Raw genomic sequence first — 21,576 nt, 5'->3', positions numbered from 1 at the left:
CAGCCCTTTTGCCTGCTCTCATTTCTTACCTTCCTACTCCCAAAATGACTGGGGTTGAGGGAAGAGAAAGGCATAACAAGTCCAAATCCACCTTTCACTGAATGGGTTTTTAGGGTGCTAATGTACAATAACAGGCCTCATGAGGCTGCTAGATGGTGCCTTGGATAGAGGACTATAACTGGAATCTAGAAGACCCGAGTTTTCAAATCTAACCCCAGACACTCACTATCTGTGTGATCCTGAGCAAGTCAATTTATCTCTCTTAGCATCAGTGTCCTCATTATTACCCTCAAAATGTGGTTAATAATAGTATTTATATTTCAAGGTTGTAAGGATAAAATAAGCTAATTGTATTTTGCAAGCCTTAAAATACTACATAAATGCTGGCCATCATTATTACTCTGTGTGTGTGTGTGTGTGTGTGTGAGAGAGAGAGAGACAGAGAGACAGAGAGAGAGAGAGAGAGAGAGAGAGAGAGAGAGAGAGAGAGAGAGAGAGAGAGAGAGAGAGAGAGAGAGAGAGAGAGATACATACCACACTGGCAGTCTGGGGAAGACTATAGACTACTTTTCAGAGTGTGTTATTCTCAGAATGTTAAATGTTATTATCAGAATAACATTTTGTTGCCCACACTCCTAACTGAAAGACATGCTAAATGTCAACTAGATGGTAGTGAAAATAAAGATGCAGTTTTCCCCCCTAAATTCATAGACCCCCTGAAATATCCCCAGACCAAGGCATCAGGTTAAGAATCCATGGTCTGGTGGGTCATTACATATTAAACAGCTTGTTGGAAACTCAGTGTCTCTCCTTTGGGGTGAAGGACTAAGAAGGGCACAGGAGAAAAACACAAAAAGAAAAATCTACTTCTTTATATCTTATATTACGCTGTATCTTTCCATGCATCTGTCTTGTCTTCTTGGCTAATATGAAAGTCATACAAAAGCATAAATAAAGGGTCATGCTTTCTCCTTCACCAACTTGCTTCTACTTGAAAATATTAAGGCTAATCTCGCTACAAAGAATACGAAATTCAGAGTTTTCACTAATTCAAATTGATTTCCCTCCAAATCAGTCTATGTTTTTGGTTGATTATTAAACAGAAATTTTTTTAAAAAATGATGAGTAGAGGGAAAAAATGGAGTCAAAACAGGAACACTGAGAAACTCATAGCTATTAGGTAATAGAGTTGAAGTACAGCATTATAGAATGCTGCATGCATTGTTATCTCCCATTAGAGCAGTTGATTGTTCAAACAACTGTACCACTCAGACTTGGTTGTACTGGCTGCCACTTTCATGAGTTAAACATCAGAGCAGTGGACTTTGGGAAGGCAAAAATGAGAGAATGGTAAAGCTAGTAAGTGATGTGTAGGGTGTAAATTGAAAATCCCATGATCCTAGAAGAAAACTGGAATATACCAGAAAGGAAGTAAGAGGGGTCCCTAAATCCCTCCTCTAAAAGAAACTCAGAAAGAAGTAATCTATGGGACTTGGGAAAGGCCTGCCAAAAAACCCAACTAAACAAAGAAAACAACAACAATAACGCAACCAAACCTTGAGATAAAGAGAAACCTCGCATAAAAATGAAGCACTGGAGATAACACCAAATATTCAACAAAATGCAACATGGGAGGTTTGTAGAGGGTCAGAAAATAAAGCCTAGGAAAGCAAAAATGGTAAGAAATGAATGTAACAAATATTCTCAATATAATTTTTAAATGAGGGAGAACAAATAGAGAATGTAGAGAATGATGGTCAACATTTATGTAATGTCTAAGGTTTGAAAAATGCTTTGCTTGGGATAACCTGATGAGGCATCCTTATTTTCCATACGAAAAACTGGTGCTCTAAGAGGAGGTTAAGTATATGACTAGTATTGGAGGCAAGACTTAGACCTATACTTTTCAATTCATGTAAGAAACTTTTAGGTTAGAATGAGGCATTAAGGAGTCCCAGGCCACTTCATAATCTCTATATGGAACAGAAAAGCAATATGCTATAGCAGAGAAAACAATGGATTGAAAGTTAAAGGACCTGAATTAAAATGCTGATTCTATATGATCACAGATTCCTCATCAGTAAAAGAAGGGCTTTGGACTAGACTAGTCCTTCCCAAATATTTTTGTTCATGGCCCATTGATATTCCTTTCCATGGGAAGTCCCAGCAGACTGAAAGTTGAAGGTGGCAACATTACAGGAGAATTGGGCCCATTCATGGGATTGTAGGTGTTTAAAGCCTAATTCAGTTTCCATTTGTTCCATGGAGCCATTCTTGATTATCCCCTATCAGTAATGATCTTTATTCCCTTGGACACCATAAATTATGTTTATATGACCATTCTGGGTATTTATGTGCCATAAATACTTGATTAGATTAACAGCTCCATAAGGAGAGGGATAATGTATTATTTAACTTTCAGTTTCCTCAGTTTCAATTAGAGTGTATTATATCTAAGAAATGCTCAGTAAATGTTTGTTAATTAAATGTGATGGACTGCCCTCTAGATACAATACAGTGCAGTAGAAAAAGTTGGAAAGGGCATGGGTTCAAATTCAGGATCTGTTATTTCCCCCCTGCCTGGCTTTTACTTCAAGTAACCTTGGGAATATCACTCCACCCCTTCAAACCCTGGTTTCCTCATCATGAGAGATTGAAGTGGCTGTTTTTCAACTCTTCAAGTCTTGTGGTTTTTCTTTCTTTTCTACGTGTGTGTGTGTGTGTGTGTGTGTGTGTGTGTGTGTGTGTGTGTGTGTACACCAGTGAAGGATAGTTCTTCTATTAGAGGCCTGCGAATGGGCTGATATGCAGGGAGGATGGAAGGAAGGAAAAAAGGAAGGAAGGAAGGAAGGAAGGAAGGAAGGAAGGAAGGAAGGAAGGAAGGAAGGAAGGAAGGAAGGAAGGAAGGAAGGAAGGAAGGAAGGAGGAAAACAGCAAATGGACAAATATCAATCAGTAACGAAACCACATTCGAGGAGCATGCTAGAGAATGCATGTCTGATAAGATGTTTTTGACACTTTCCCTTTCTATTCTATGTAGAATTCTCATATAGGAGCACTGAACATTTCCTCCACATCAATTTAGTAAATGCTAAACTATTTCATGTTGGAAATATCTATCTCCAGGGTCTATTATCTGAGGTAGAAATGTAGAGCTCCATGCTCCAGGTGAATTCATGCTGAGGGATTTATAAATGAGCTCTCTACCATATTTTACATAATTCTACCACCTTGACTATAGTTCAGAAGGGCCCCAGCTTGTGTCAAATTCCATGCTGAACTGGGTCATTCCACTACAATTTTTATTCTTTTGATGGTCAAAGAATATTGAGAAATGTAGTACTATTCAAGCACAGTTACTTTAGAATACCCCAGGCAGTGAATCAGGAGCCAATGATCAGAGATGCAACATTAAGGTGTGTCCTCATTGCCATCCTTATAATCTATATCTTGATAGTGTTGCTTTGAATGTAATTTTTTCTGTTTTTTTATTAATTACAATGATCTTATTTAAATAGGTATTGGCCAAGAACAGTGTGTCTCATAGGAAAATAAAAATCTTAGAAGCTGGTAACTACACAGTACTTGTAGGTTTGCAAAGCATTTATTTTTCATAAATTTGATTCTCATTGGATTCTTGCACCTATTGTAGGCACTATATTACTATCTTCATTTTACAGATAAAGAAACTTAATCTCAGACTGGCTAAATTAATTTTGTAGGATGCTGCAGGAAATGGAGCTAAGGCTGGATTTGAACCTGCTTTCCTTATCTGAAAACCAGCTCACTGCACAATATTGTGTATCATAAACTTTTCTGGTATATACCATTTCATGCAAGGAAAAATTCTGTGTTAGCAGCACCTGTAGGAAGATCTAGAAGCGAAAAAAAGTACCTAACAAGTTTTTTCTTCCTTTGTTGATTATCCCCAATTAATCCTTAATATAGCTTATTTATAAATAGTTGTTTGTATGTTGTCTTGCCCATTAGACCCTGAGCTCCTTGAGAATGATTGCTTTTTGCCTTTGTATCCCCAGTGCTTAGCAGACTGCCTGCATAGCAGATTGCTAATAAATTTTATTGACTGACTAATTATTGATTGATTCAACTGGATTGGAAGTTTCTTGAAGGCGAGAGCAATGTTTTTTTTTATCTTTGTATCCTCCAATACCTAATATAGTGAATTTTATGAAGTAGCTGTTAATAAATGTTTATTGAATAAACAAAACTCAAATTCTTTAATAGAAAAATTATTCTTTTGGGTGGTTGGAAGAAACATTTATTAAGCCCCTACTATGTACCAGACACTGTGCTAAGCATTTTTACAAAATTTATCTCATTTGTTCCTCACAGCAACCCTGAGAGGTCAGTGCTATTATTACCCCATTTTACAGTTGAGGAAACGGAGACAGATCTAGGTTAAGTGACTTGCCCAGGATCACACAAATAGTAAGAAACTGAGTCCAGTCTTGAAATTAGATCTTCAGGACTCCAAACATATTACTCTATCTCCTTCACTGCCTTGTCTTTTGAATAGGATTGCTATACTTATAGAGTACTTTAAAGTTTACAAAAGCACTTAGCTACATTTTTTTTTAATTTCTGAGAATATAAATATGGGAAAAAAAATCACTGTGTCATTTCAGCCCACCTTTGTAACTAGTGAATAATAAACACTGGCGAATGATAATTAAAGGAAGCTCAGAACCAAGATTTCCCAAAGCTTTTCTAGGTGGCTAAGTGCAAGAGTATATTTATAAAGAAAAAGGAGGCATAAGGTAGGTAAGCTCTCAACAGCAGGATTAAGAAATCATCTGTTGTTACTGGCCAGAGAGCATTGTTTTCCCTATTCCCCGTTAAATCTTCTATTCCATTCCCTACTTTAATCCATGCCACTGATTACTCAAACTTCTAATTGTGAGGGAACTCAGTTTAGACATATCTAAATGCTGTTTTAAATCACTCCTCCCTAAAAACAGCAAGGTTGCCAGAGGGCCAACACTAGGCATAGTACTTAAAATAATGACCATGAAGCTTCACAACCGCCGATGTTATTAATAATTTTCCAAAGCCAAAATGAAATGTTAAGAAGACAGGGCTGGAAATGGAAATTGGAAACCATAGAATATTTTCTTTAAAAGGTGTGTGTGTGTGTGTGTGTGTGTGTGGGCAATTTAAAAACATTTATTTGTGACAAACTAATTAATATTCTATTTTCCTTGTTATGAGAGTGCAAGATACACTGAACAACAACAACAAAATTGTTGTTTCCACATTTTCATGCTTTTAATTTTTGTACAAATAACTGGACAAGACTCATCTCATTAGATTTTCAGGATCTCTGTCACCAATTTGTAGTGCCCTCAGATCAATCCTGATGGTTAGGTAAAGCTCCCATTGGCCATCATTCTTGTCACATGACCTACTCAATGGATCTTCACATGACAGACAGCTTCAATTACTTAATTCCTCAGGACCTCAATGATTCACAATTTCATCAGTTTAGACACTCATTCCATCACTGTAAGTCAGAAGACTTCTCCATCTTTATAAAGGATAGCTCTTATACGCACAACTACAAAACCAGAATTATGGTCACAATGGTGACAATCCCACACATTTGCTTTTTTGCAAATGACTGTGTTTTGTCAAATGACATCCTTAAGATCCAAAAAAAACCCTATGAAGGTTTATATACAGGGTATCTAAGATTACTGGATTGGAAATAAAGTCATAAAACAAGATAGATGGAAAGACAGTATTCTGTCTATGAGGTAGGATTCACATAGATTCTCTGGGCATAGAAAAGGCACTGGGATATATCTAACTTATGGTGGGAAAAATAAGAAGAAGAAAGGAGAACGGGTGTTCAAAAGCAGCTAGATTAGTCTCAGGTGGACCTGAGCCATGTTGATTTAACAGGAGCTCTTTATCATCATAAGGAGATGTTGATTCAATGGTGCTGCCCACAGTGACTTATACTGATTTTTTTCCCCCTACTCCACACTTATTCTTTATCTGACCCCAAACTTTCACAGACTAGTTAAAACTCAAGTTGACAGAGAAATCAGAACAGAAGTATCTAAAAGGTATCTTAGAATGCTCCTGCCCCCTCCTCCATGTAGAGCTAACAAATTATTCACAGTACTGTACCTGCTTATAGCATATTAATGACCACTTTTGTTTTCAGTAGCATAAAAACTTAAGTCACCAATGTTATTAATCATTAACCAAAGCCAAATGGTAATTAATCAGAATGTTGGTTTACAAAAAAAGCACCAAAAAAAACCCTTCTTGTTACAAGGCCTACAAAAGAAAGGATAAATTATATAATCTCTCTAAGAGAACAAATAGCAAATTAATAATTGCATTATATAGAAATATAATACCAGCAAAACAGTGCACTAATAATACTCTATATAGAAAGGTACACATACTTCAGTTCCAAATATAAAACCAATAGTTTTCTAAACCTTCAGGGGTATCAAAGGTTCAAGTAAGGGCCACATAGGTAGAATTCTTTTAGAAAAGGAGAATCTGGGATGCTTCTTTGTTTATACAGAGAACTGCTTTTCTTCTGTTCATAAATGAAGTATTTTTTCTCATTTCATTGAAAATATCAATAAAAAGATCAGACCTTTTCACTATCTCTACTATGGAGCTATTTTCTCAAATAAAATGTCATTTTAAATTAAAAAGTTACTGATAAGAAAATCTTCTTTTAAGTGTTATAAAGGAATCCTATAGATTACTTTATACAAGCAACAGTACTTTATAAAAACCAAACACAGTGAATCCCCTTTATAATGAAAATAACACGTACTTAAATTCTATAGCAACTAAAAACAAAATTCCAAATTCATGATAATCTTCAAATCAATGCTTCCTTCTTCCCTCTTCCTCTCTCCCTCTCCTTTTCTTCACCCCCTCTATCCCCCAATCTGCTGACACACAAAGCTATAGTACATCACTAGTTGCATCTAAACAAATCAGTTCATTTAGGCTAATATATTGCCTCAAGTTACTTACTATTCTGGCCCTGCCTGCTATCATTATTTCAATCAGAAAAGGTCAGAACAGACACTCTAGCTAAGGTTAAAATGCTGCTGGACAAAGGAATGACTGATTGAAAAATGTACTTTGTAAATAATTTTGTCTAGCAAAGTCACAGCAGATTAGCTAACAGTAGGACACAGGAACAGTTTTATGTATGTATGCACATCTTTGTACGTGTATGCTATATTATTTAAGTGGTGTCTGCAAGAGGTCATTAGGACATTAGCCTTTTATTCTAATACATCTCTAATATGTGACAGGCAGCATCAGTTAGTCAGATAGCATTTATAAAGCACCTATTAGGTGCCAGACACTGTGTGTGCTAAGTGCTGGAGCACTTCACAGTCTTTAATGTGGCACAGAGGATAGTGAGCTGGCCTTGGAGGCAGGAAGACCTGAGCTTCAGCTCTGCTCCTCTAACTCATACTGGCTATGTCACCCCAGACAAATTACTTAATTCTCAGTGCTCTAAGCAAATCTCTGATTCTATAGTTTATTTTTAAAAAGTGACAACCTACATTGGGGAAGGGAGTTTGTTCACGCAGGAGTTCCTATACCAATGAAATTAAATATCTAGTTCTTATATCTATCCCTATCTAAGACAGCAAATAGCAGCACAGCTTTGGGAAAGCTGGGTTAAGGTATTTTGGCATCACACTATTCTTGCATCATAGATTTTAAAAGACGCCTGAGGACTAAGACTCAGAATTCTTCACTATCAGTTTAAAATTTGGTGAGAAACTGGAAGAAATTATTAGTCAAAGGCAGAGCTGATTACTATATAAAGGTATCATTTGGAATGACAAAGACAGTTACTAGCTTATCAAGAAAAGAAAGCCAGCTAGGTGGTACTGTGGATAGCGCACTGGTCCTGGAGGCAGGAGGACCGGAGTTCAAATCTGGCCTCAGACACTTGACAGTTACTAGCTGTGTGACCTGGGCAAGTCACTTAGTCCCAACTGCCTCACCAAAACCAAACAAACAAAAAAAAACAGCAATTAAAAAAAACCCACTTTCTTCTGTAATTAACTCATTCAGAAGGATGAAAATGATTACTCTAAACTAGTTGATCTCTAAACTTTTTTAAAAAAAAATTAAAGTCCATGATTAAAGACCATGTTTGGATATAATGGCTATCAAGGAATAGCTTAGGAAAGCAGAGAAGGCAACAAAAGGAACCCTCAGATACTTAAGGAATTAGTCAATTTTATTTTAAAAACAAACAAACAAACAAATCCAATTTCACTATACCAGAGGATGGAAAAAATACGTCATCCTTTGGTGGATTGGGGACCCAGTATCCTGGAAGTTAGTGTGAAACAAATGAAATATTTAATCCCTGTAATGAATTTATATAATCAGTAGATAACTACCAGGCATCTACAATATGCTAAGCTATTGGTACTCTGACAAGATAAAAAAAAAAGCTATGTTTTGTTTTAATCTTACAGAGATTAACTGGTTATTCAATACACTATTAAAGAGAGAGCTATATTTACATGTCTATCTATTTATTTAAACTACGAAAGAGTCATCATTAAATAAATTTTGAAAAACAGATCTAGCCCCTAAAGACCAATCAGAGTCATCAGAAACAGGTGGTGGACTGACAAAAGCAAATATAGGACAAGTAAATGGCAAGTTTGAAATACCTAAATTTTAAAGCAATGTAGGCAATATAGCAGAACATATATTATTATGAGAAATGAGAAATCCTAAAATCTCCAGCTTTCCCATAATCACATAACATCACTATAATGAAACTCAATTTTCAAGTTTTTCAGGGATAATTATCCTATATCTGGATTGTAAAGACTTCTGACTACTTCAATGACCAAACTGCCAACTGGATTTTAAACCATCTGCTTTGAACAACTGTTGAATACAGTGAAGATCACTTAAGTATTGGACAGAAAGAGAGAGAGAGAGAGAGAGAGAGAGAGGAGAGAGAGAGAGAGAGAGAGAGAGAGAGGGAAAGAGAGTTTACTGACAGCACACTACTATTTGGTAGATATTAAAATAACAGTCTTCTGCCACTTGAGTTTTATGAATTTATTCAAAGGAAAATTTAAAGCACTCTAGTATCAAAATAAAGCTGTTAATCTTTTGTTAGTTTTTTAAGTCACTCTAGAGAAATCATTGTCATTTTTCCATTTTCTACTTTAAGGAGGGTTCAAACTTTCTGTGACATGCACAATATCATCACAGTAACTGATATTGTGTTGAAGCCAAGCAGGTCAGAAAGCATCAATCTTCTCATGCAACATGTGACTGTCAGGAGTTGGGCTAATTATTCAGGAGGAACATTTAGCATTCTCTACATGATTATTCATGCCCTTCTGAGAAATCTTCCCAGAGTACAGATGCCATCTATTTAATTGAAGCTTTTGAAAGGCTTTTAACTCATTTTAGATAAACAAATGCTCATTGAATATCCACTCTGTACAAGGCATCATGCTGTGTGCATGGATGGTATACAAGAATGACGAAGATCCTGGTCCCTAGCCCAGAGATATTTACTATTAGAGAAGACAAAATGTATAAATATACATGTAATTATAATATGAAACAGAATATAAGTACAAGAAGATGTGTGTGTGTGTGTGTGTGTGTGTGTGTGTGTGTGTGTGTGTGTGTGTGTATGAATGAATGAATGAAGTACTGTGGAATTTGAACTTGTTACTGAAGAATAGGTAGTACTTCAACAAGCAAAGATGGGGTAAAGGAAGATAAGTGTTCAGTCATAGAGAATAGTAGATGAAAAAGAAAAAAAATACAAAGGTAGGAAAGTACAAGGCTGGTTTGGAAAATATGAAATAGTCTGGTTGCATGGGAACATAGAGATCTATGAGTTATAGTAGACACAGATAAGATAAGAGGTGGATTGAGGCTGATTATCAGGATCTGGGGTTATAGATTTAAAGCAAGCATTCTTAAGCTGTTTTAAAAATATTTTTATAATTGTATTTCAATATAATTATTTTCTTTTGTACTCCTATAGATTTTATACATTTTGAAACATCATTCTGGGAAGGGGTCTATAATGCTTCACTGTGACTGCCAAATGAGTATATGCCAAATGATTTGGAGCAAGAAGGGACCTCACAGTCCATTAAACAATACACTCATTTGACAGCTGCCCTTGACACAGGAGTGGGTGCCCTGGAGCAAATGATGAAGGTTTACAGGTAGAAAGTGACACTATCAGAGTTGCCCATTATATTCTTAAATGTTCATTCATTCAATAAATATTTATTAATCATGTACTATGCACAAATTCCTTATAAATGAATATTTCATAAACAGTTACAGTTACAATATCTATAATTTAGGGAAACATATACAGTATCCAAGGGAAGAAATCCAATCTGTCAACAACCATACAAAAAAACTGCTCCAAAATGACAATAATTAGATAAATTGACATCAAAGCAACTCTGGGTTTCCATCCCACACCCAACAGATTGACAAAGATGACAAAAAAAGTACATTAGCAACTGGTGGTGAGGTTTTAGGGAAACAGGCATACTCATGTTCTGTTAGTAGAACTGTTAATTGCGCCAGACATTTCAGAAAGTAACTTAATCTAACACCAGAAAGTCACTAAACTCTGAACATCTTTTGACCTAACAATATTGCTACAAGCCTATACTAAGAGAGCAAATGAAAAGGACACATACATAAGTCTAAATAGATAAAAATATAGATATGGATGATACAGCAATTATAGGTATAAAAGACAGATATAGGCATCTGCTCTTTTTGTTATAGCAAAGAACATAGAACCTAAGTGGTGCTCAACAATTGGGTAATGACTAAATAAATTACCATATATAACTATAACGGAATATTTGTTTCATCATAAAAAATGCTTAAGAAAAGTGACTAAGAAAAATGACTAAGAAAAGATAATTTCATCCAGATTGACTTCTGGGAGCTAAGATGGAGGAGTAGGTAGAAAATTGCTATAACTCTCCCATATTCACCTCCAAATTACCATAAAAGAGCACCCTGAAACAAATCGTGGAACAGCAAGACCAGCAAAAAGATGGGATGAAACAATCTTTGAGCCCAGCAAACTTGGAAGATCAGCAATTAAGGTCCATCTCGTTCAGGTAAAAAGGGAGTGCATTCCAGGGCAGGGAGATTCCCAGCAAGCCCCACCTAAGTAAACCAGAAGGAAATCCTGAGCCCCAGCGCCGTGGAGGAGGCAAACGCCAAGACCAGGACCCCCCAAGTGCCTTAGCATAGTCAGCGGAACCAGCAGACTCCAACACTGAGAACCACCATATGCTTCAATGTAGCCCCAGGCCAAGAGACATCCTCTGTGGCCAGACCTACATGTGCTACATGGTAGCACAGGAGAAACAGAAACATCCCACTCGGCCTTCGCACCTGCTAGACATAACCACTAGGAATTCAGCTCAGCACCAGGTAAGCTGTCAGACCCCTAAGGGCTCCAGCAGCACTAGCTACTCCACACATATCCCTTCAGCACTGCACCAAACATGAAGATCCCCTGTGCGCCTCAGGACAACATCAGTGCAGCATCAGGTAAACAGACAAGCCTGCAGACACAGGCACGAGAAGCCAGAGACAATGCCCTCTCCACCCCAGAAACAAAGTTCAAATTTAAAAGAAAGTAAAAAGGAAAAAAGAGTTGAGCAAAAAATAACAATAAAAGAATCTGACCATAGAAAGTTATTATGATGACCGGGAAGACCAATATACCAACTCAGAAGAAGAGGACGATGTCAAAACACCTATGGGCAAAACCCCAAAGAAAAATAGAAAGTGGTCTCAAATTCAAAAAGAACTCATGGAAGAGCTCAAAAAGGAGCTTAAAAAACATATAAGAGAGGTAGAAGAAAAATTGGGGAAAAAATGCAAGAGAATTATGAAAAAAAGAGTCAGTAGCTTGGAAAACTGCTTAAAAAGTAGAACTGGCCAAATGAAAAAGGAGACACAAAAATCCACTAAAGAAAACAATTCTTTAAATGTATAATTGGCCAAATGGAAAAGAAAGTACAAAAGCTAATTGAAGAAAACAGCACCTTAAAAGTTAGAATTGGGCAAGTGGAAGCTAATAACTTTATGAGATATCAAGAATTAATCAAATACATTCAACAGAATGAAAATGTGTAACAAAATATAAAATACCTGATGGGGAAAAACAACTAACCTAGAAAATAGATCCAGGAGAGAAAATGGGTAGCATCTTTCAAGAAATTATGAAGGAAAACTGCCCCAATGTCCTAGAACCAGAGAGCAAAGTAGGCATTGGAAGTGTCCACCAGGGACAGCTAGGTGGTGCAGTGGATGCAGCACCGGCCCTAAAGTCAGGAGGACCTGAGTTCAAATCTGACCTCAGACCAAACACTTGACACTTACTGGCTGTGTAACCTTGGGCAAGTCATGTAACCCCAACTGCCTTAAAAAAAAAAGTGTCCACCAATCACCTCAGGAAAGAGATCCCAAAATAAAAATTCAAAGGAACATTTTATCCAAATTTCAGAACTATAAGGTAGAGGAAAAAATACACAAGTGGCCAGAAGGAAACAATTCAAATATTGGGGAATCACAATCATGCAGCTGCAACACTAAAGGATCAGAGGTCATGGAACAGGTCAAAGGGAGCTAGGATAACCAAGAATCACTTACCTGGCAGAATGAAGCATAATACATCAAAGGAAAAATAGTCATTCAATGAAATAGAAGGATTTCAAACTTTCCTAAGGAGAAGACCAGAACTAAACGAAAAAATTGACCTCCAATGTTAAGATCCAAGAGAAGCATAAACAGATAAAAAGGGAAAAGAAAACATAAGCGACTATTTACATCCCTACATCCCTACTGACATCCTGCCCATGGGAAGATGATATGTGTAATTCTTAAACATTGTATCACTAATAGTATGGCTAGAAGGAATATAAATAGACACAGGGTAAAGGCATAAGGTGAATTTAAGGGAATGACAAAAACAGTTAAGAGATGAGAAAGAGGAATACAATAGGTGCAGAAGGAAAGGAGAGGTAAAATGGGGTAAATTATTTCACATGAAGAGGCACTAAAGACCTATTACAGTGGGGGGGAATCAAATGTAAAAAAGCAGAAAAAATTAAATGTACCTTTTTCAGATCATAATGCAATAAAAATTAAATTCCCCAAAGGGCATAGAAATCTAGATTAACAGTTAACTGTAAACTAAATAATCTAATCCTAAAGAATAAGAGGGTTAAAGAACAAATCAAAGAAACAATGATTTCATTAAAAAGGATGACAACAATGAGATAACATACCAAAATTTATGCAGCCAAAGCAGTACTTAGGGGAAAATTTATTTCTCTAAATTCTTACATCAAAAAAAAAAATGGAAAAAGAACAGATCAATGAATTGGGCATGGAACTAAAAAGACTAGAAAAAGAACAAATTAAAAATCCCCAACTGGGCACCAAATTGGCAATCTTCAAAATCAAAGGTGAGATCAATAAGACAAAGTTAAAAAAAACCAAACAAACAACTATGAAGCTAATAGATAAATCTAGGATCTGGTTTTATGAAAAAAAAATACAATTAAGATAGATAAGCCATTGGTTAATTTGATTAAAGAAAGAGGGAAGAAAACCAAATATTCACTATCAAAAATGAAGTGGGTGAAATCACCACCAATAAAGAAGAAATTAAAGCATATGTTAGGAAATATTTTGCCCAATTTTATCCTATTCACAGATCAGGAAATATAATGCCTAAATAATCCCATCTTAGAAAAAGAAATTGAATAAGTCATTAATGAACTCCCTAGGAAATAATATCCAGAGTCAGATGAGTTCATGAGTAAATCCTACCAAACATTTAAATAACAATTCCAATGGAAAAATAGGTGAAGACCAAGCTCCTTTTTATGACACAATATGGTGCTGATACCTAAATCAGGAAGTCAAAACAGAGAAAGAAAATTATAGTCCAATTTCCCTAATGAATATTGATGCAAAAATTTTGCACAAAATACTAGCAAGGCGATTACAGCATTATATCATGAGGGTTATATACCATGACCAGAAGGGATTTATACCAGGAATGCAGGGTTGGTTCAATATTAGGAAAACTATCAACATAATTAACCATATCAATAATAAAACTAACAGAGATCACATGATCATCTCAATAGATGCTGAAAATTTTTTTTGACAAAATACAGCACCTTTTCCTAATAAAAACACTAGAGAATATAGAAATAAAGGGAGCATTCCTTAAAATGATGAGCAGTATCTATCTCAATCCATCAACAGGCATTATCTGTAATGGAGATAAGCTAGAAGACTTCCCAAGAAGATCAGGAGTGAAGAAAGGATGCACATTATCACCACTATTACTTAATATACTACTAGAAATGTTAGCTATAGCAGTAAGAGAAGAAAAAGAAATTGAAGGAATTAAAATAGGCAATGAGGAATATTATACTTATAGAACTTATACTTAGGGAACCCTAGAGCATCAACTAAAAAATTACTTGAAATAATCAACAACTTTAGCAAAGTTGCAGGATATAAGATAAACCCACATAAATCATTAGCATTTCTTTATATGACCAATAAAGCCCAGCAGCAAGAGATAGAAATAGAAATTCCATTTATAATAACTGTAGACAATATAAAATACTTGGGAGTCTACCTACCAAGATGACCCCAGGAATTATATGAACACAATTACAAAAGACTGTTCACACAAATAAAATCAGATCTAAACAACCGGAAAAAATATCAATTGCTAATGGGTAGGCTGAGCCAATATAATAAAAATGATAATTTTGCCTAAACTAATTTACTTATTCAGTGCCATACAAATCAAACTACCAAAAAATTATTGGATAGAAAAAATAAAAACAAAATTCATCTGGAAGACCAAAATGTCAAGAATATCAAGGGAATTAATGAAAAAAAAACCCAAAAGAGGGTGGCCCAGTAATACCTGATCTCAAACTATATTATAAAGCAGTAATCATCAAAACTATCTGGTACTGGCTAAGAAATAGAGTGGTGGATCAGTGGAATGATTAGGTACACAAGACACAGCAGCTGATGACCACAGTTATCTGGTGTTTGAAAACCCAAGGATCCCAGCTTTTGGGATAAGAACTCACTATTTGACAAAAACTGTTGCGAAAACTAGAAAACAATAGAATGCAAACTAGGTATACACCAACATCTCACACCATGTACAAAGACTAGGTCAAAATGGTACCCGATACAGACATCAAGGTTGATACCATAAGCAAATTAGAAGAGCAAGAAATAGTCTACCTGTTAGATCTATGGGGACAGGAAGAATTTACGATGAAACAAGAGATAGAGAGCATTATAAAATGTAAGGATAAATTTGATTATATTAACTTAAAAAGTTTTTGTACAAACAAAACCAATGTAACCAAGATTAGAAGGAAAGCAGAAATCTGGGAAATAATATTTGCATCAAATGTCTCCGATAAAGGCCTCATTTTTCAAATAGATATGGAACTGAGTCAAATTTATACAAACCATTCCCCAATTGATAAATAGTCAAAGGATATGAACAGGCAGTTTTCAGATGAAGAAATTAAAGACATCTATAGGCAAATGAAGATGTGCTCTAAATTACTTTTGATTAGAGAAATGAAAATTAAAACAACTCAGAGATACCACCTCACACCTGTCAGATTGACTAATATGACAAAAAAGGAAAATGATAAATGTTGGAGAAGATGTAGGAAAATTTTGACACTAATGACTGTTGGTGGTGTTATGAAATGATCCAACCATTTTGGAGAGCAATGTGGAACTATGCCCAAAATGTAACCAAACTCTGCATACCTTTCATCCAGCAATACTACTACTAGGTCTGTATCCCAAAGGAACATAAAAAAGGGAAAAGGACCTACGTGTGCAACAATATTTATAACAGCCCTTTTCCTGGTGGCAAAACTGAAAATTGAAGGGATGCCTATCATTTGCGAAATGGCTGAATAAGCTGTGATTTATGGATGCAATGCAATATTATTGTGCAATAAGAAATGACAGATTTCATAAAAACTTGGAAAGAATTATATGAAAAGACTTGCAGAGTGAAATGAGCAGAACCAGGAAAATACTGTACACAATATCAGCAACACTGTGTGAAGATCTATGAATGCCTCAGCTCTTAGCACACAATGATCCAAGGCAAATACAAAGAAGTGTTGAAGGAAAAGGCTATCCAGATCTAGATAAAGAACTGATGGACTCTGAATGCAGGTTGAAACATTTTTTTTGCACTTTATTCTTTCTTGTATTTTTTTTCCTTTTGATTGGTTTCTTCTTTTCCAACTGTGACTAATATGGAAATATTTTTATATGATAGACAGGACAAACCATATCAAACTGCCTACCATTTCAGAAGAGGGGAGGGAAAGGAGGGAGAGAGAAAAATTTGGAATTCAAAATCTTGTAAAAATGAGTGCTAAAAATTTTCTTGACACATTAGTGGGGAAAAATAAAATACTATTAATAAAAATAAAAGAAAAAAGTTTTAGACAAATTTGGGAACACTTGTAGGAATTCATGCAGTTAAATGTGAAGGACCAATAGACAATTTATATAACAACATCCTAAAGAAAAATAACATCAAAAAAACTTAAGACTACTGATCAATAACTTGACCAGCCATGATTACAGAGGGCCAAAAATGAAGGTGCTATTTCCTAAGTGACTGACACAAGGCACAGAATGTGACATTTTTTCTTTCTGAATGACATTACAAGTAGTAAGATAATTTGAGTGGAGTTGCTCATTAACAGTGGGCATGCAGAAACATTTTTATAAAAAAAGGGCAAAACATTTGCCAGTTTTTCAATGTAAAATATTAAAAATGAATTAATTCAGTAATGTCAAAGAAAATATTTAGTTTTAAAATAAATATGGTAATATAGTTAATATTAAAATAAAACTAAAAATCTTTTAGTTTTAAGTGACAGGCTACTTTTTCCTGAAGGATTTATCCCATCTTTTGCTTTCAAAATACCATTTATGTCAGCAGTTTCATCTATGGACTAGAGATTTGAGCAAAACTCACCATTGTTGATTAGCACATGAAGAGGATAATTCTTTTTCTTGAATTCCTTAACAAACTGTCGAATGGATTTCATGGAAGCCAGGTCACAGAATAAAAATTCCACTGGAAAGAAACAGAAAGCAGCTAGTTATCTTCAGAAGACACTGTGGGCCACAAAGGTAAAAATCACTTTGACTCAATTCAACCTGCCAAAAAGGTTTTATGCTGGTCAGAATACCAGGGAAAGGTAGGGTTATTTTCTTGTCTTTCTCTCTTTCTTTCTTTCTTTCTTTCTTTCTTTCTTTCTTTTCTTTTCTTTTTTTACCTGATACACATAATAAAAGCAACAATGTGGACCCAGAAATTGGAAAGCTTAAGCCTTGACTTCTTATTTAGCTTTTGTTCTTGTTGGACTTCATTTGCATGCCAACCAAAAAGGATTTAGGAAGTGAAATAGGCTTGATCACTCACTAGCTTCTTCACAAGTCCAGTGGGTTATTTTGGCCAAGTTCCAAAAATGTGGTTTGTTTATTTAGGGGAAGGGCACTAAAGCACTATCTGGGTTAAATGAAAGTTACAAGTAATTTTCTAATTCTCAGTAGTGGTCTGGGACCATGGATTTTGAATCACTACCAGTCACAGGCAGTCAAAAGAATATAATTTTAGGCTTAGGCTTGAGCAAGAAAAAGTTTGCTTCTTTTTACTACCCTTCAACTATGAACTAAAGAGCTATAAGCCTACGCTTGTCAGGGAAAAAAAGCTTTCTAGTTAGTGAATCTTAGCAGATGGGAGCTCTAGATTTATGATCCCACAAGCCTATGGGATCAGTAGAGTTTCCTAAGAGAGATAAGGTTCCCCAAGGAGATCAGAAACATGTCACCCTGAAGGAGTAGTATGAAGATCATCAACAGAGGTTATCGGTAGCAATAGAAGCGTACGCTATGGCCACAAGGGTCTACATACAAACACAAATTCTATGTATAGTAACAAGTATAAATTTCATGTAGATTACCATATCACATATATTCTCTGAATGTGTACCTTTCCCCACTGCTAATGTTTTAACTTGTTGGAGAGTGTATGTATGTAAGCATGGAGAGATCTTTTTTTGTTTCTTTATAGGCCATATTGTTTAAATGGCTTTTGTTCTGGATTAATATATCCTCTCAGGAACAAATACAGAGGTATGGTTTTGGGAACTATGCTGCTATCCCTCAGGATGTTGCCAACCTGGCAGAATTTTTCCGGGATGTCCCCATGTGCTATGTAAGTGTGTTTCCATTAAGCATTCCATTATGCTATGGAGTTATATAATCGTTTATCTTTTTTAAAAGTATGAAACAATATAGATTATTCTAAAATAGCTAATCATTTCAGCATAGTTTTATATGCAATGAAATATATAGAATCTTATTAAGGCTATTTATTTTATAAATGAAAAAAATTCCAGTTCTTACAATTTGCTTTCTCTCAAAAAGGCCTGACAAACAACAGTAACACAAAAAGTCAAAAAAATTTAAATGAAAGGTACAATTACTATTTATTAAATCTAAAAATTATTATATTCTTGAAACAAAAAACACTTTCACTGAAAATCAGTACTTTACTACAGTTCGATTATTCATGTGTATATTTATATAGATATCATTTACATTTTAAAATTCTTTTTTTTTCCATTCCTTTGTATTATGTGTTCACTCTTCATTTCAGTGAGTACTGGCTGCCATTAAGACAGAAATAGCATTTTAGTCATCAAAGGGAAATGGATGTTTGTCATAAAATATGGAGGAGAAAGAAAGCAACAATCTGAAGAGCCAAAATGATTATAAATAAATACTAGTAGTTGTGACAAAAATAAATATATTTTCTCACCATCATTTTCCAGTCCTTTACCAAAAGATGTCCAAGGATAGGCTATATTACTGATAGGGCCAAAAAGCAAATCCCTTTGGTAAGATGATGGCACCAATGGCCCTTTTCATTTTTGTTTTACAATAATTACAGGTTTCCTATTAGAAAATTCTGAATAGTTACAGGCAATGATTTCAAGAGAAAATGTAACTCTATTTTCATCCAAAAACTGTAATGGGGAAAGAAATAAGTTGATAGATACACTATCAAAGAAAAGGATAATTTGCCAAGCTGAGATATGATTAAAAATATAATCATGAGACACAGAGGCACAAATTATTGAATATAAAATACAGAATATTTAAACATAACTAAACCTCAGTAAATTTCAGGTTCTCTATTGAATTTAGATCAAACAAGACATTTGAGAAGTATTTTATCACAGTGACTAACACATTAGGTAGACTCAATAAACACTTATTCTTTTCCCCCTTCCCTCTTGTCACTCAGTTCTTAATAAATTAATAAACATTTATTAAGTGCCAACTATATGTCATGCCAAATGTCAGTGAAGTGGTATCCTGGATCCCTAACAAAAGGCAGTCATTCAACAAATATTTATTAATGTGTCAGGTGCCAACATACAACAAAAGCGCCTTCTGAATCATTTGATTTACTTTCAGCTCTAAGTATGGATGAAACCATGGTCCCCAATTACATAGTGAGAATATAGTATGTCTCCTTTCCGCTAACATTGGAAAGTCCCAAACACAACATAGGATCATGTCAAAAGGCCTTTTACTTCAACCTTGTTTAGTGTTACATATGACGAAAGGGAGGCCAGGAAGTTTAAGTGACTTGCATGAGATCACACAGAGCTGACATGTGAACCAGGTCTTCCAAGTCAAAAATCTGATTCTCCTATATGGGATTAATCTATGTCCTCTGGAATGTACTTCAGGCTAATTGTTACTCTAACTCATGAGAATAAAAATTAGTAGCATAACAGCCTTAAACTGATTTAAAATCATGTATTTATGATATCTTGATCATAAAAATTAATTTTCTATCAAAATAGCTCTATGGTAATACTGGACAACAAACTCCATTATATTTTTCTTTAGTTCTAACTAAATAATAAAAACACACCATGTTGCCTGTGCCCATAGTCAAACACAGTTAAGGATTCCTAACAATTAAATCAGCTTTCTCTGGAAATGACAACAATCAATAATCCTTTCTGATTCTTGGAACAAGGTCTATGTTTGTGATGAAGTTAAAGTTTAAGATGAGATAAATCAATGAACGGTAATGAAATGGCACCTGTTTGTTAGAGTCTCTGGGGAGCATCTTGGGTCACAGAGATTTAATTAGTTACTACTTTTGACTATGGCATCATTGCAGAGTTATGTCAGAGAAAAGCCTAGATGTCTGAAGATACTCTTCTTAAATGACTATCATGATTTAATACCCCCACCTGTAGCCAACCCTACAATTCTCAGTTGTTTCTGATTGTCAATTCCTACATAATATTTCAGAGGTCTGGAGACTCCGTGGAGAATGCAGAAGTGGGTGTGAGGCAATTAACATCTAAACTGAAGAAAGATGTTTAAGCCCTTTAGCTATCTCTCTCTCTAACATACTCAAATGCAACTCTTAGAGGTAAACCCACAATGTTTAGCTGACAGCTACATATGAAACTATTAGCTAGAGCTAAGAGATTCTATTCCTAGACAAGGCATAAGCCTGGTTAAAATACTGACTAGTGAAAATGAATAGTTTGAGAGGTTTCTGTCCCCGGTGAGGAGCTGAAAATTATGGGGAATATTGATGTACTTTCTTCCCCACTAAAAGCATCTCTTTCTGCCCCTCTAATATCTAAATATATTAATATGAGCAATCTCATTTGAGCAAATATTTACTGGATTAAGTGTGTACATGTGTGTATATATATACAAATACACACATGTATGTATGCACATGGAGAGAGAGAGAAGATGCCCACATGCCTACAAAATGTGCTGAGATAAAGAGTGGGATGGCATAATCCTTGTGTCTCCCTGGAGGGGAGTTAAGAATGAAGGCCTACCAGCCTTAGGACCTGGGGGCAGTCGTGGAGGCTTCCCATTCTTCCCAAAGTTGAATAACTTGGCTCCTTTCCTACCTACTCCCAGAAGCCAGATCTCTATGATCCAGCCAGTTCCTAACCCCCTGCATTCCTTTCACCTTTTCCCTCTTGCTCAGAATGCAGGCTTACTCAGACCCCAGTCAAGGAGGGGATAACCCAATGAAAAAGCCATTAGCCCCGTGGGGGGAATAAAGATGGGAAAAGGGCATTAGATGGTGTTTTTGGCTTCCCCCTTTCCCCAAAAGGATATGTATGCATGTATGCATGCATGTGAATAGACACATACACATACAAAAATTTATATATGTATTTTTATATGGATGTATATGCATACTTGTATATGGGTATACATGCACACACATATATATTTCCAAAAAGCAAAATAAAAGTAAAGACAAAAACAGTGCATAGAGCACTGGGCAGTGGATAGAGAATAGTTAGGAAGACTAATCTCACCACAGACATTTAACTAGCTGTG

At 35.5% G+C, this 21,576-nt stretch overlaps 1 protein-coding gene across 1 annotated transcript in view; it reads right to left on the bottom strand.

Moving 5' to 3' along the window:
- Positions 1-21,576, bottom strand: part of ZBED1 (zinc finger BED-type containing 1) — a 356,755-nt gene that overhangs the window by 94,826 nt on the left and 240,353 nt on the right. The window contains exon 4 of the mRNA XM_020992743.2: positions 17,141-17,242. Within this exon, the coding sequence (XP_020848402.2) occupies positions 17,141-17,242 (102 nt within the window). The remainder of the gene's footprint in view (positions 1-17,140; positions 17,243-21,576) is intronic.

This window comes from Phascolarctos cinereus, unplaced genomic scaffold (genome assembly GCF_003287225.1).
Source record: "Phascolarctos cinereus isolate Bilbo 61053 unplaced genomic scaffold, phaCin_HiC Scaffold_726;HRSCAF=1367, whole genome shotgun sequence".
NCBI lineage: Eukaryota > Metazoa > Chordata > Mammalia > Diprotodontia > Phascolarctidae > Phascolarctos > Phascolarctos cinereus.
Note: the sequence above shows the minus strand (reverse complement) of the source record. Positions and strands in the feature narration are given on the sequence as shown.